At 44.2% G+C, this 15,733-nt stretch overlaps 1 protein-coding gene across 1 annotated transcript in view; it reads left to right on the top strand.

Moving 5' to 3' along the window:
* POU2F1 (POU class 2 homeobox 1) overlaps nt 1-15,733 on the top strand; it is a 102,755-nt gene that overhangs the window by 26,391 nt on the left and 60,631 nt on the right. Inside the window, exons 5-7 of the mRNA XM_065408319.1 lie at nt 136-255; nt 2,097-2,276; nt 10,787-10,913. Of these exons, the coding sequence (XP_065264391.1) occupies nt 136-255; nt 2,097-2,276; nt 10,787-10,913 (427 nt within the window). The remainder of the gene's footprint in view (nt 1-135; nt 256-2,096; nt 2,277-10,786; nt 10,914-15,733) is intronic.

Below are 15,733 nucleotides of genomic sequence, written 5' to 3'. Positions count from 1 at the left end.
TTTCTTAAACCCACTCTTAAAATGAACCCAAGGGCTTTTTGTATGCAGATGAAAGATTTTGATGTACAGTGTAGAGATAGTAGTGTACACATTAACATCTGTTTTACACTATAAAGAGTTATATTTTTTTCCTAGTCTAAATCTAATGAAGAATCTGGGGACACCCAGCAGCCAAGCCAGCCTTCCCAGCAGCCTTCAGTGCAGGCGGCCATACCCCAGACCCAGCTCATGCTGGCCGGAGGACAGATCACCGGGGTAAGGTTTACCCAAGAGAATTGTAGTAAGCCTCCTGTCTGGCAGTACTGCCATCATTCGCCATCCAATTAGAATCGCCCACCAACAGATAGTAGAGTGGCTGTCCAAGGTTACTGTCACTTCGTTAAAGAGGAATTTCATTAAAGAGGAACTTTCACACAGGTGGCAAGGGGAGCGAGAACATTTTTATATAAAAAGCAGTCTGCTTGTCCGTAGTTCTTAGTGCCTGGTGTTTGTTGGAGAAATTAGTATTACAATATTAGAATTTCTTGGTTCCTGTTCATTTTCTCCTATTTGACCCTGCAATGAAATCAGAACTCTAGGTTTGACATTAGACTGGTGTAGAAGTCATGGATATCAGAAAGTCAACGTTTTGACTTCACTGTGGGACCATATAGAAGCATGAGAGGGAAACACCATGTCAAAATGCGGGTACATGTGTAGCAAAAGTGATGGGAACTTTATTACAGTTTATATCCCCTAACTTTTTAAATATTTTGCAAAGGGCATAAAGTTTGTGTTCTCTGAGCAACTCGATCTTTAGAAATCATCAACGTTTTTGCTTATGCTTACAGAATTCAGCCCCTCCATTTAACCTGTCAGTCCTGATTTTTCTAGAGTTTTTTGTTTGTTTTAAATAGTAAAGTTTTTTGGGGGGTGGAAGTTTGGTGGGGTTTTTTTGTTTTTTTTAAAGGGTAGTTGTGCTTAAATTGTTGCAACCGCCAGAAGTGTTTAAAATGAATTAGAAGAACAAACTTGAGAGTGGATTGGTTTGGTTGGAGAGGTTATTTCCATTTCATCAGCTCTTCAGATTGAGGTTTTTGCGCAGGAATGGGGTATTAGGAGGTTATTCCATCAATGCATTGGGTCTGTGATTTAAATTGTTGGGTGATGTCACCTGCAAACTTGAATGGTGCCATGTCTAATTCAATCCAATTTGCTGCGGAATCCTCAAAGTAGAATAGCTGTGTAAATTATCCAGGCCCACATTTAATGGGTTTTGTTTAATTTAATTTGTATTTTACTATTTTAAAGTACATTTGCTTTCAACAACAACAAAAATTACGTGGTGGAAGAAAGTTATTAAAACCTATTCTAAATAAGTCATTTTTGCTTTGTCTGATGAATGTCTGTGGTACTGAGACATTCAAGACTCCAGGTTTGTGTAGATGGGGATTGTATTAAATGTGGACATCAGGATTCATTTATATGTAAAGGAGAGACTAGCCACCTGTTTCATAGAGATAATGTGTGTTTGGAAGATGAAGGGATGTAAACTTGCCAACTCTATTCTGTTTATAAAAAAAAAAAAAAAAAAGGCAGATGGGAGGGGAGACTTGGAGTGAAACAAATGGAGCTCATATTCTTCACTTATATCTTAAGGCATAATGAAAATGATGGAATATGGCAGGGTTTCATGCTAATGTGAAGCAGCTGGGGTGTTATCAGTTCATTCAGTAGCCATAGCCAGCACTCCTGCTTTTCTTTCATCTGGCTAATCACTTGCTGTTCTGTTCGGTGTACATTTCCTTTCAAATCCTGTCAGGGCTGATTCTTTCTTTTTGCCTGCTAGTTAATTACCTTTTTGCATGAACCTTGGAGTAGAGCTGTGGAGAAGCTTGCGTGATTCCTCAGGTTCTGATTGCAGCATAACATTTAAAGTTTCAATGCTTCTACCAAAATTGTGCTGTAGGTTGATTGCTATGTTATGTTGAGTAGCCAGCTGCCCTTACATAAGGTGCCTAGGTTGGCCAATGTCTGTTACCTGATTAATAGCTGGTAGTTTGTAATGGGAACGATTCTTTCTGGTGTTAATGACTGTTTGTTCTAATTTTTTCTAGCTCACGTTGACGCCAGCCCAGCAGCAGTTATTATTACAACAGGCACAGGCACAGTTGCTGGCGGCTGCAGTGCAGCATTCAGCCAGCCAGCAGCACAGCGCTGCAGGCGCCACCATCTCGGCCTCCGCTGCGACGCCGATGACGCAGATTCCTCTTTCTCAGCCAATACAGATTGCACAGGTGAGAACTGGGGCTTGTGTGGGTTGAGGGAAGCAGATTTAACCTGAAAAAAACACATCCACTTGTTCTTCAAGTGGCTTCTATATATTTTCACTTGTGGGATCACAGGCACCTGTGCCGTAGGCTTCCAGAATCTTGTGTTGAGCAGTGTCCACTGGGATCACTCATTCCTCTCTTCTTCTCACCCCATCATGGAGGACTTCAGGGAATCTAAAAAGGTGTGTCCCCAACTATCCCTCAGTTCTATTTCACTGCTTATGGTGCCACAAACTTTTATCACACACCTTGTCCTCAACAGTTCCCTCGTTGTTTTTCACTTTCTTTCTTTTTGGGGCCTATTTTTGTTTGTAGTTAGTTAGTTTTTCTTAAGAAAGAGGGAAGAGAAATGATACCCATATGGAATGGGAATTGTAGGACCAACAAGAGCAGGAGGGTGGCCTTGTACCCCCACTGACCTGGAAGGCTCTTCATGCCAAGTCAACTATGTGCTGGACTTAACTCACCTCACCGGCTGTGTGCTTCATGCCAGTGTCTCTAAGGTTCCTGGATCCATCCTGGTGCATCAGGTCCAGCATCAGAGATCCAGCACCCTTTGTCACTGGGGAACTGCTTGCCAAAATGATTCTGGTGTCTGGATCCATCCAGGTTGAAGTCTTGTACTGAGGGTCTGGCACCCTTACTTCTGAAGAACTCCTAACCAAAGTGAGTATGTGCCTGGCAGGAGTGACAGTGAAGTGGATCTGTCCAGGATGACATAGTCCACTGTGGAGGACCTGGCACCATTGATTCTGTGCTTAACATGTACAGCGTGGAGGTCTCTAGATCCCTCCAGACATGAGTAACCAAATGTGGATCACAAGGTTCTCTAATGAAACCTGTTGCTGGCCTCATCTTCAACATGGAGGCCCAGTCTCCTGGAAATTATAGTTCCTAGCATGCAATATTCTATCTTGATCTGAGTAACTTGGCTGCATGGTATGCCACGTCCTATAGTCTCCACACGCTGCACCGGCTGGTAGCACCACTTATTGTGCAGCTGTTTCTGAGCCCAGGTTTAAAAATTTTTGCTGACGTTTTCTTTGAAAATCCGTAGCTCCCCCATGCTTTGGAGCCAGGGCTTGAAATTTGGAAGTGGGGTCACAGATGTGTTTTGTTTTTTAGTTTGTTTTTTTCGGGGGGGGGGAGGGTTGCTGCCTCTGTGAAAATCTGTCAACATTTGGGCAAGTTATCAGCGTTTGAAAAATTGCAGTTCTCACATGCTCAGTAGACTTTTTAGATTTTAGCAGTTCAGTTCCCCAGAGATTTCATCCACACTTGACATATGCCAGCCTGGGGCTGGGCAGGACTTTCTCTACAGCTCTGGGCTACACTAGGCTATCTTGGGTCTAGGCTTGGTCACTGAAACTGAGAGCCCAGAGACTTCTCTCCTATGTTTTCAATCACTCCCTGCTGAGGATGGAGGAGGAAGCTGCCTGATTTGAGTGCAGAGGGGAAAAGAGCCAGACCTGGGGGAGGATTGGAGGGAGTAATTTGGACAAAGAGCCTGATTGAGGTGGAAGGGGAAGATTGGGATTGGAGGCTGGCCAAGGGGTTTCGGGGAGAGAGACTGGGCCTGGGAGCCTGGTGTGGGGCCTGGGCCTGTCTGCTGCAGGGACTGGGAGTGGCTGGGCATGGAGATTTAGACTGCAAATGAGTAGAGTGGAGGGAAAGGAGATCTGCAAAGAGCTGGGGTGAATTGGAACTTAGTGGGCAAAGAGACTAAGACAAGGAGTTTGGGTGGGCAGATGGACAGGACACTAGCTAGGATGAGGAGTCTAGTGAGAAAATTAGGGATAGAGAATGTGGGGGAGGGGAGATTGGAGGACAGGTGGTGAAGACAAACCGATCAAGTGAGCCAGGAAGGAGGGGGGTAGGAGATTGGGACTGACTGAGTAAGGAGACTGGGGAAAAAGAGCTGGGGGTTGGGTGGAACTGGGAATGGCTGAGTGAGGAGACTAGGAGTCCAGATAGGTCAGACTAGGACTTGATGGGCAAGGAGAACGCGACTGGGTTGAAAAACTTGAGTGGATATTGGGACTGGCTAGATGAGAATAGGTCTGGGATGAAGAGACGGAACAGAGACAGGTTGGAGGGGACTAGGTAGAAGAGGTCACACTTGGGGGCAGTGGGCAGAAGAGTTTGTGCAAACTAGAGCATACTCCTCTCCCCACTGCAGAATGGGACCCAAGATTCCTGACACTCACCATTCCTCTGCTATCAGCAAATATCTGTGAAACCCACTGATAGTGTCCCCTCCTCTTTTAGTACTGGTTGACATAGGGAATGAGAACCTACTACTGCTATCAGTTAAACCATAATCTGAAGTGGCAAAGGTCTGTGCAATGGATCTAAATGTTGCAGCCCTGCTGATGACCCATGTGGGTGTCAATATGATGCCACATGATGGAATTTCTGGGGTTTTTTCAGTGAAAATTCAGGAACTTACATACAAAACTATGTTAAAAGAACATTATTAAGACTGCAAAAATAAACACTCAGAAATTAGGGGATGCCAGTATTAAGGTTTCCTTAGTGTGCATATGCATTATGATATAGTCTTTAATTACATGATTGCAAACCACTTATTCTGCAGGACCCCTGTCTCATTCAGTGCACAGGATAGAACTGCTCTGGTTGCGTAATAAAGGAGTCTGCTGTCTGTAGGACCCCTGCTTCATTTGTTGCAGAAGCTGGAAGGTGGTGGATAGTGAATGAGGGAGGAGATTGCAGGAAGAGAAAGGACAATATTATGATTAAGGAAGCTGAATGCTCCCCCTGCAGAACTGAATTCTAGAGTCTATCCTTGCCTCTGCCACAGAGTTCCTATGTGATTCTGGGCAAGTCACTTAAACCAAATTTTTTGCAGGTGATCACTAACTGTTTCTCATTTTGTGGGTGCTGAACTTGCGATCATGGGGACTGATTTATAGAAGTGCTGAGTACTCCCATTAACATCAGGTGCAACTCTGAACTGTGCTTTGAACATGTGAAGTGCTATATAATGCTAGGTACTCTGAAAAATTAGGTTCTAGGCATCTAAAATTGGGTACCAAAAATTGATGGGTACCTTTTTACCTTAATCTCTTTGTTCCTGAGTTCCCCATCTATAAATGTGGATAATACCACCACCTCATTTTACAGGGGTGCTATAAAAATTCAAGTTTGTGAAGTGCTTAAATGCTATAGTGATGAGCACAATACAATAGCCCCTGTAGAAATTAATTCTGTGTTTAGAGGAGGATTTGAATAGTGTGCAGTAAATAAGACCTTCAGCCACACACTGACCAAGGAGGAAACAAAATATTGACTAGCTGCTCATCAATCAAGCACGGTCCATCTTGTGCACTGAATAAGGCCGCAGTCCTATGGAAGAAGTAGTATATGATCATGCAAGTAAAGACTGTATCATAATGCATATACACCAGGGGATTGAATTTGGATTGCACAGGCAATCTTAATTCTGGCATTTCCTGACTGTTGACTTTACAATTAATGTTCTTTTAACATAGATTTTTGGTATGTAATTATAAATTAACTGCATTCTATCCTCTTTAAAAAATGTAGGTCTGACCCTTGGCTTCCTGGTAAGATGAAAGTGCAGCCCTGTGTTGGGCATAGTTGAGAGACTCTGTGGAAAACTTGTATCCTCTACAGTTGCAGATGGATGAGACCAGGCTCTCCATTCCATCTTGACACTGATCTGTAAACAGCACACAGGTTTGCTTATTTGCATTGCTATTGTAAACACAGAGCTGATTACCCAAATAGCCGACTGTTTGTTTTAATTGATGATTCTTGAATAATTGATTAACTGGCAGGTTTCTGCAGCCGGGGGATTACCGTATTTATTTTAATTAACTAATTGCACAAGCATGCCTTCTTTAATGTGCTCTGCAGTCAACACAAGCAATCTACTGCAGGGATGTGGGTAAGATTGTTGGCGCTACTGCTGAACTGATGCAGAAGTACCACTAACAATTGTACCAAATTTTGAGTACCTAGATACTGGGCCTTTTATTCATCTTCTGTTGGGATCTGTGGTGAACATTTGAATGAAATAAATGTCAAATAGGGAGAGAAATATTTAGGTTAGTACATGGGTTATAAGTAAGAGTAATGGTATGGAGCTCAGAGAACTTCAGATGGAATAGCTTCATCCTGGCAAGATCTATGTAGTCATGGAATAGTCTCCTAAAGGAAGTGATGGAAGTCGCATCAGATTTGACAAAATATCATAAATTGTATACTCTACAAACCATCGTGTTGGCTGGTTGGATAGACTAGATGACCTACTAAGTGTTTTTCCCATCTAATTTTTGTTGTTCTCGTGCTGATGTAATACAAACTTGCCATAGAGAAAAACGAGACCTGAATAGGAAAACATGATCAGTGGTTGTTTACTTAGTCATTAAAGTGAGAATTATAATAGTGCTATAATTACCTGAAAAATAAAACATACTTGCATTAGGAATAGACATAAATGACAGAATTTGAATGAGTCCGAGAGGCACATCTCTTCAGCAAGCTCTTCCAACCAGCATTACCAGCAACATAGCTAGGGTGAGGTTCCCAGTTCAAAGAAGGCTCAGCCAAGATGTTAGTTACCAAGAGGAGGATTGGGAGAATGGCACTGATTATATCAAGTTTCTATCTTCTCAGCTAAGATGACTCAAAGCAAGACTATTTCTCACCTATGCTCTCCTAACCCTCTGGTGGTTTGCAAGGTTACTGCCTGTCCTGGATTTATGATAGCTGGCTCTTTATGCCATTCCCATGATGTAGAGCTGCACCATAGTGGCTCCAATGGCATATGACAAAAGAAACTTGTCAAGTATTATAATAAATAAATCATCACTACTGTGTGTGTTTGAGCAGAGAGAGAAGAATAGAACAATACTACAAATCACATACTTCGGTGCAACTTCTGACATTGCTACATTGGCCACTGATATGATTTGTTTGGTGCAGTTTCCAGATTTTGTGCCAATTCAAATGTTACTATGTAAACTGATTTCCAAACAGTTAAATCCAAAAATACTGTTTTAATGCAACTTTAAGTTTGCACAATTAAGCATTCAAAAATGATGAAATGTGGAAATTACTATTGAAAGGGCAACCTTAACTCTTCCTCCTGGCATTATAATGCAGTCTTAAATTACCTGAGTTCATACTATAAAATAGTACATACATTTTCTGTCCCATCCTTAAATTCCTGTATGTCTGAGATAAATTTATAAACATTGTAAAGAGTTTAAATGCCAAGGATGGAGAGGAATTATTTAGAGTGAGACCTGGAACTAGCATGATAGATGAGGCTAGACGGAATGAGATTTAATTGTCAAAGGGAAAATTTATGCCAAATATCTCAAACTCTCTGACATAAAGTTTATTAGGCTTTGGAAGTCCTGTTGTTTGGAACTTTTAAAGCTATATTGGAGAAATAGAGTATATGCTGTAGGGAACAATCCTGCACTTGCAGAGAAAGAGATTGCATGACCTAACAGATCTTATCCAAGATCATAGCCAGCCAAAAAAAAGTAGGTGACTACTATACACTCTGTGGGGAGGTGCAAAGAAGAGCAGTCACAGGCTCCCAAACATCCTAATATATTTTTTCATGAGATGAACATAGAAAATATAATTGGGTCCCATCTACAGTTGCAAAGCTAAACTCTGTTAATCCACGTTCCCAAAGTACAGTAGTCTAGTTGAAGGGTGTAGGGCAGTTTGGGAACAAGATGAGCTTGAGTCCTGCCTGGTTTACACTTGTGTATGAAAAGTAACTCCACTGACATCTGTAGAGTTACACTGGGGTAAAACTGGTGCGAGTTCAGAATCAGATCTGTAGTTTAAACACAGCTTACTCCAGTCTTCACTGAGACTGAACAGTGTTTTAAGTTAACCATGTCAACAGGAGCTTCCATATTTTAACTGAGTCTCACCCTTGCTAGATTTCATAGCATAGGCAAGAAATAAATCCATATGTTTTCTTACCTCTCTGCCTCTTGGATTCAGTGCTGTCTGCCTTGTTCTCTTCCTTCCCACTCTTTCCTTAAATGTAATGCTCCCCACTTCTGAGATCTCTGTTCTTGGTTCTTCCCCAACTCCCCTGAGGTGGGCTACCTGTTCTCTTTTCTGGTGTTTCCCTGCACTCCTTTGTCCACACCCCCTTCTCTAGATTCTCTCCAACACCCCTAATTGAGGGTCCTATTTCTCTCAGTTCCCAGGACCTCCCATCCTTTGGTCTCTCTTGATTTCTATTTCCCCTGGAGTGTCTTTTCCCAAGAGTTTTTGGCTTCCTGCATCGCCTTGTAACTCTTCACCTCCTCCTTCCCCTGCATCTGCTCCTCACACCCAAGTGGTCTTGAGGCTCTCTCCAAGTTGCTTATTCCTTTCTGTAAAAGTAACCAATGGAGTCCTGGATACTGACCCCTGTCATGTGGCAAAGGTTTAACCTTATGTTATCCTGACCTATATCATGTGTCTGGGGCCAAGAAATAAAGATTTTTCTTTTACCAGCACTCCTGGATATCATAGCCTTATTAAATGAGGACAGAAATGAACTGAATCTCTGGCAAAATTGGAGCAAGCAAACTTGGCAGAGAACCAGAGGAGGTGGTTGCAGTGCTTCCAGAATTTCCTGAAAGCAAGTGGTGAAAATGGGATCACAATTTAAATACTGCAGTAAAAGTCTACAATTGTATAACAGGCATCATTTAGTCAGTGCCAACTAGTGTTTATCTACCTCACTGGTAAATTGCATACTTGCTGACTTACCAAGAACAAGTTGGCCAAATGATGGCTAGGATGTGTTTGTAATGTAGACTAGGAACTCATTTCCATGAGTGCACAAGTATATAGCCTTATAAGTGCACAGCTGACAAAATATCTGTAAGAACTCTTGTTCCTTCGTCCCCCAAATTGTGGTTGTAATTTGGTTTGATTTTGTTTTATTTTTAATTTAACAATTTTCAATTAATCTTATATGCTGGTATGGGCAAAGGGACAATAAGGCCTGGGCTACACTAGCGGGGGGGTTCAAACTAAGATACGCAACTTCAGCTACACTATTCGCGTAGCTGAAGTCGAAGTATCTTAGTTCGACTTAACTGGCCATCCTCACGGCGGCGAGTCGACTGCCACGGCGCCCCCGTCAACTACGTTTACTCCTCCTGCCAAGGTGGAGTACGGGCGTCGATTCGGGGATCGATTTATCACGTCCAGACGAGATGCAATAAATTGATTCCCGATACATGGAACACTACCCGCCAATCTGGCAGGTAGTATAGACGTACCCTAAGAAGGCTGGCCAAGAAGTGGGAGGTTGCAGTTTTGGAACATGCTCACTTCCTGAGTTTTGCACACCCACACATCGCATGTATGTTTAAAGTGCATACTTCTCAGTGTAATGATAAAATTTATTTTGCATGCTCAATACTCAATTTTCAAATGTTCTTAACTTTGTGGAATCAAAAGCAATTTGTTTTCAAACTCAGCAAAAGCACTAATCCTTAAAAGGCAGTCTAGTAATGATGAGATCAATAACAGAAATCATTTAGAAGGTCAGCAGTATGCCTCTTGGCTATCTGCATGCCAGGCTTCAACTTTCTAACTTCAGTTGCTTTTAGTGTATCACTGTTGAAATAAAAGAGAAAATGAAGCTAGATTTTTTTTTTTTTTTAAAGCAGCTATATTGTATGTTTTCACACTCCAGCTCGAACAGGTCAAGAGATATTCCTCAAAAATTCCTATTCAGGCAGAGACTAACCAGCAAAATCTTCACCCTGCAAAATGAATGAGTAAATGAAAACACAGGAATCATAATAGTTGAAAGTGTTTTTCTTGAGCCTTAACTACAGGTATGTCTATCATACCTGCTATAGTAACCTAAGCAATTTTGTTTTAAACTACTCAAATAGATTAGTCCACTTTATGGATTAACTCTGTCCAATATTTAACGATCAAAGTGCAAACTAACAAATTCTAGTTTTGTTTTCTTTTTGCCTTCCTGTAACTCAAAAAATAGCCATTCCAGATTTCTTAAAATTTGTGTTTAAAAAACTAAACAACCCCCTGCACCCCAGACTAGTCTAGTTCCCAGACTAAACCCTTATTTCATCTGTAAGTGATGGCAGATTCTGCAAACCTCAGAAAAGCAGAAGTTTGACCATGGAAGTGCTAACAGACCCATAACCTTATATAAATGCTGCTAATTTTTTACAATGTTGGACGTCGTTTACTGGGGCATTTAGTAAACTGTTGTGTGCAGTTCCAGGTATGCCAATGAAGCACTTGTAATGGTTACTCTGTTTTAGAAATGAAAGAAAAAACTAAGTTATTCAGTAGCTAGCATGCTGGTGCTAGATCCCCTTTTATCTCCCAGTGCTAGGAGAAAAGTCCTAGATATTTCTAATGTTTTAGGAGTTGTGACTGATTTGAATGATTAATGCACACCTCTTTATTTCATTAAGGATTTGCAGCACCTGCAGCAGCTCCAACAGCAGAATCTCAACCTGCAACAGTTTGTGTTGGTGCATCCAACAACCAGCTTGCAGCCAGCACAGTTTATCATCTCACAAACGCCGCAGGGGCAGCAGGGTGAGTGTGACCTTTCTGGGAAAAATTCAGAGCTGGGTTCAGTAAGAATAGTCACGGGGGTCCTTTTTGTGTCTTTCCCCCATTGTTGACATTCCTTCATGGAAATAGCAGTGTTGGGTTTAGGGAGAGTGTCACAGCGTGAGCTGGCAATTTTAAATAGGGTTACCATACGTCCGGATTTTCCCAGACATGTCCGGCTTTTTGGTCCTCAAATCCCCGTCCGGGGGGAATTGCCAAAAAGCCGAACATGTCCGGGAAAATGCCGGCATCCCTGCTCCAGTCCCCTGCTTACTTGAGCGGCTCCGGCAGGCTGCGAGCTGCAGGCGGATTCCCCGCTGCGGCGGCTGCTGCTGCTCCCCCCTGACACCTCAGCTCTGTGCAGCTGAAGAGCTGAGCTGCCCGAGTGCTACTGGCTTCACGGTTTGCCGGGCAGCCCCCAGACCTCCAGACCCACTGCACCCCCGGTCGGGCGCTTCCCCAACGCAGCCGGAGCCCGGGAGGGGAAGCACCCGGCCGGGGGCGCAGGGTCTGGAGGTCTGGGGGCTGCCCGGCAAACCGTGAAGCCGGTAGCGCTCGGGCAGCTGTTTCGCGTGGCTGGGAGGGAGGAGGGGGAATGCGGGGCACTCAGGGGAGGGGGCGGAGTTGGGGCGGGGACTTTGGGGAAAGGGCGGAGTTGGGGCCGGGGCGGGGCTAGGGCCCCGTGGAGTGTCCTCTTTTTTAAAACTTTAAATATGGTAACCCTATTTTAAAGAATTTGGGGTTCAGCCTGTGCTACATGAATCCTGCCTTCCCAGGTGAAAGGAATGAGTCAAGGGGTCACATGATGGGAGTCATGTTACTAAAAGCTGGACCTGTTGGGGAATATGAAAGCAGCCTATGTTCAGTCAGAAAGAGTTCAAGGAGAGAGAGCCTGATGGGAAGAAGACAGGTGATGACTCCCCAGAGCTCGTAGGCAGAAGGCCTAGGAGAGAGACTGGCAAGGATCGGGGCCTGTTGAGGGATAAGCCTCAGCTGAAACACCTACAAGAAGCAGGAGCCTGCTGGGTGAGAAGCCAGGCTATAAGGGCTGCAAAGGACTGCAAACTGGAGGCAGGGCTATAAGTAGGGTTACCATATTTCCACAAGCAAAAAAGAGGACACTGGGAGGGGGGGGAGGAGCCCCGCTCTAGCCCCGCCCCCATCCACTCCCTCCCACTTCCCACCACCTGATTGCCCCCCTCAGAACCCCCAACCCTCCCCCGCTCCTTGTCCCCTGACTGCCCCCTCCTGGGACCCCTGCCACTAACTGCCCCCTAGGACCCCACCCCCAGCTAAGCCACCCTGCTTCTTGTCCCCTGACTGCCCCCTCCTGAGAACCCCCTACGATCCTACCTGTCCCCTGACTGCCCCGACCCTTATCCACACCCCCACCCCATATTCACACCCCGGCCCCCCTGACAGCCCCCCCAGAACCCCAGACCCATCTAACCCCCCCGCTCCCTGTCCCTGACTGTCCCAACCCCTCTCCACACCCTTGCCCCCCTGACAGCCCCCCCAGACCCATCTAACCCCCCCTGCTCCCTGTCCCTGACTGTCCCAACCCCTCTCCACACCCCTGCCCCCCCTGACAGCCCCCCCCAAACTCCCGACCCATCCAACCCCCCCCTCCCTGTCCCCTGACCAGGGCCAGCTTTAAAGAGCCCAGGAATCGGGCTGCACTCTGGCCGGGGTTGCGGGGCTTGGGGCCGGGCCGGAGGTGCTCGGCCGGGGCTGGGCCGACGCGCTCGGCCGGAACCAGGGCTGGCGCTGCTGGGGCCCGAGCCGGGCCGGCGCTGCTGGGGCCCAAGCCGGGCCGGGCCGGGGGTGCTCGGCCGGAACCGGGGTCGCCGTCCTGGGGCTGGAGCTGCTGGGGCCCGAGCTGGGCCGGAGCCGCTGGGGCCGCCGGGCGCCGCTCAGCTCGGGCCAGAGGGAGCCGCTCGGCCAGGGCCGCGCCTCCCCAGAGCTCTCCTCCTCGCGTCCCCCCCGCCCCAGCTTACCTGCTGCTGCCCGCCTGCCCCTGCTTCTTTTCAGACTTCCCGCGAAGATCTGATTCGCAGGAAGCAGGGGAGGGGGAGGAGCAGGTGGGCGGAGCGTTCAGGGGAGTGGAGGAGGGGGAAGACAGCTGTGGGGCCGGACAGCGTGGTAAGGCTGCAGGGGACGGGGGGAGCCGGGAAGGGGCTTTGGGTGCCCAGCGGCGCTTGGCCGCCGCTTTTCTGTCTATAAATAGCCGACCGGGGGGAAATCCCGGACATTTTTAGATTTTTAAAAATCCCCCCCGGACGGCTATTTATAGACCGAAAAGCCGGACATGTCCGGGGAAATCGGGACATATGGTAGCCCTACTGTAAGGAAGGGGAAGCTCTGCTAAAGGACTAGAAAGTCTTTTGAGCCTAGAAGGCGGGTTGTGTGGATACTGAAGCCCACTGTCGATTGAAAGAACTAATTGATCCTGAGGAAGAGGGCTGGAAGTTTGAATGTTGTTTTATGCTAATAAACCAAATCAGAAGCAGAGGTGTTTTGTTAAAACATCAGATGTAGTTTTTGTTTGAAAGACAGAAGGTAAATTGAGATAGTGGTAGAGCCTGAAGCTAGACTAGGTAAGACCTGCTACAGGGACACAGTTCAGAGAACATAGGGCACAGAATTTGAGTTACCTTAGAACTTCCAAAATTTGGTTCAAGGGAGCCTCAGAATCCAAATAATCTCCCTTTTAAGGGGAAAATATCCACAAAACCACTGCTTTTAGAGATTTTTTTTTTTTTTTTACATCAGTCACTGTTTATATATACAGTTTTCATGTGGCTTTTGATGCCTTCATAATAGCAATGAATAAATCTGTTTAAATGGTTCACAAACAAGGAATCTAATCAAATGTTATGTTGACTTTTAGAAATATGGGGAGAGTTTGAAATGAATTGTTTGCCACATGGAAAAGGATAAAACTGTTAAAGAAATTTTCTTTTTATGTTTCTGAGGTGGAACTTCCATCAGAAAATAATTTGGTATTGTCTTTTCAAGAAAATCAAAATAAGTTTCTTCACAAGCCACTCATCTATAGTTAATGTTCTGTTTGTTATCTGTGACCCTGTAAATAAACACACACACATTTAAGTATTAACCTGCAGCCTAGACAACAGAACTGCTTCAGAAACACAGGATTTACATTTTCTCTTTAGATCTTCAGCCGTTAGAGTGCGACATAGTTAATAACTGAAATATTTGAACATGTCTACCACTGACTGCTCATGGAAATAAATTAAAGTAACATGCATGTCATAAATATACCCTTTATCTCATATTTTTGGGGTGGCTTTTGCAGAGTTTCAGGGTTAAGGCAGCAGTTTGAACATCTCAAACACTTCCCCCACAATTGTGAGGGAAGGCAGACTCAGAAACTGCCTTTTGCTAAGCTGGGTTTTTGCATTGTTCTAATCTTACTGCTCCATCAGGAAATTTCTTAACACAAAATTAGTTACTTCTGAGGTCATTAACACAGAGGTGATTCAGAGCTTTCTTTAAAGCAAGCTGAAAGCAACTTCAGTGGATAACCCTTCACCATCTGGAGTGTTACTTAGACAACACAGTGACAGGCATCTTAGACACAGTTTAGTGCAGTATGCAGAGATTCTGTCTCATAAAAAGCCAATGGAATATTTCTGCTCTGAATGCGAGGACTAATTACAGAAGCTGTCTTTAGTTTCTTCAGAGAAACCCCTATTGCATTTTGTGTATATATATATCCACCCCTTTAGTAATCACAGAATAACTTTCGATTTATGTAAAGCACTTTCTGACCATGAGAAAATTGTGCTTTACAAACTGTGTGTATCTGTTTGTGTGCGTGTTTGTGTGTAAATAAAATACATCATTTAGCCACTATGAAGAAAAACATGGCAGCCGTTCTGTGTTGTTGACACGACTTGCAATAGGTGAGAAAGTGAAAAATAACTTCTCCAAGCAAAGCTTACTGGGGAATCTGTACACCAAAGGTAACATGTTTACTCTTGAAAAAAGTGCAGTAGCATCATCAATCACCACAACTGGGTTATTGAGTCTATCTGTTCAAACTGAACTGCATGACTAAGTTTTGGAGAAACTCAGATTTCTATTTTTTAAGTTTTTTTACAAGATCTAGCGCCCAAACATTCAGTCTAATTTGTTTAGGCTTTGTATTTTTCAACTTCCCCAACATGCAGCAGATGAGAAATTTTCTATATAAAATCATTACCATGTATCTAGTATAATCAACAGATCAATTTCTGTCTGATTACCGTTAATTGAGTGGTTTATATGAAACAAGTTGGTGGAGTTTTTTTTCTCCTAGCAGACAGGTGAATACGTCATAGTTGTATCCATTCTCAGAAGATGAGCCAAAGATTGAATGGAAATGGAAATTTGGAATACTCTTATCCATGGAGGTTATTTATCCAGATCTTTATTGAAGCACACTGGTAGGGCAATGTGATGGTATTTTGCACAGTCTTTGCACATTCTGTGACTCTTCTGTTAGTAATAGAAGATTTCCATCTTTGGAATTGTCAGTATGCTAGCTTTCACTATCACTAAAATTCTCTTTAAAAATAATAAAAAATTATATCTTCCATTGTGATGAGCTTTCATCCATTTTTTTTATACAGAAAAGATTTGATTGCATGAAAGAGTCTCTCTAGGTTTATAGTAATAGTCTGAGCAGAAGGGGGATATTGTGCTGTCTTTCATCTAATGGAGTTTAGTGTAATCCAGCAAGCAAAGGTTGACAAGGCATGGGGAAATCAACACCACATAGAAGACTAATTGCCTTC

Source organism: Emys orbicularis, chromosome 1 (genome assembly GCF_028017835.1).
Source record: "Emys orbicularis isolate rEmyOrb1 chromosome 1, rEmyOrb1.hap1, whole genome shotgun sequence".
NCBI classification, from domain to species: Eukaryota; Metazoa; Chordata; order Testudines; family Emydidae; genus Emys; species Emys orbicularis.
This window is presented reverse-complemented; position numbering and strand designations above follow the sequence as displayed.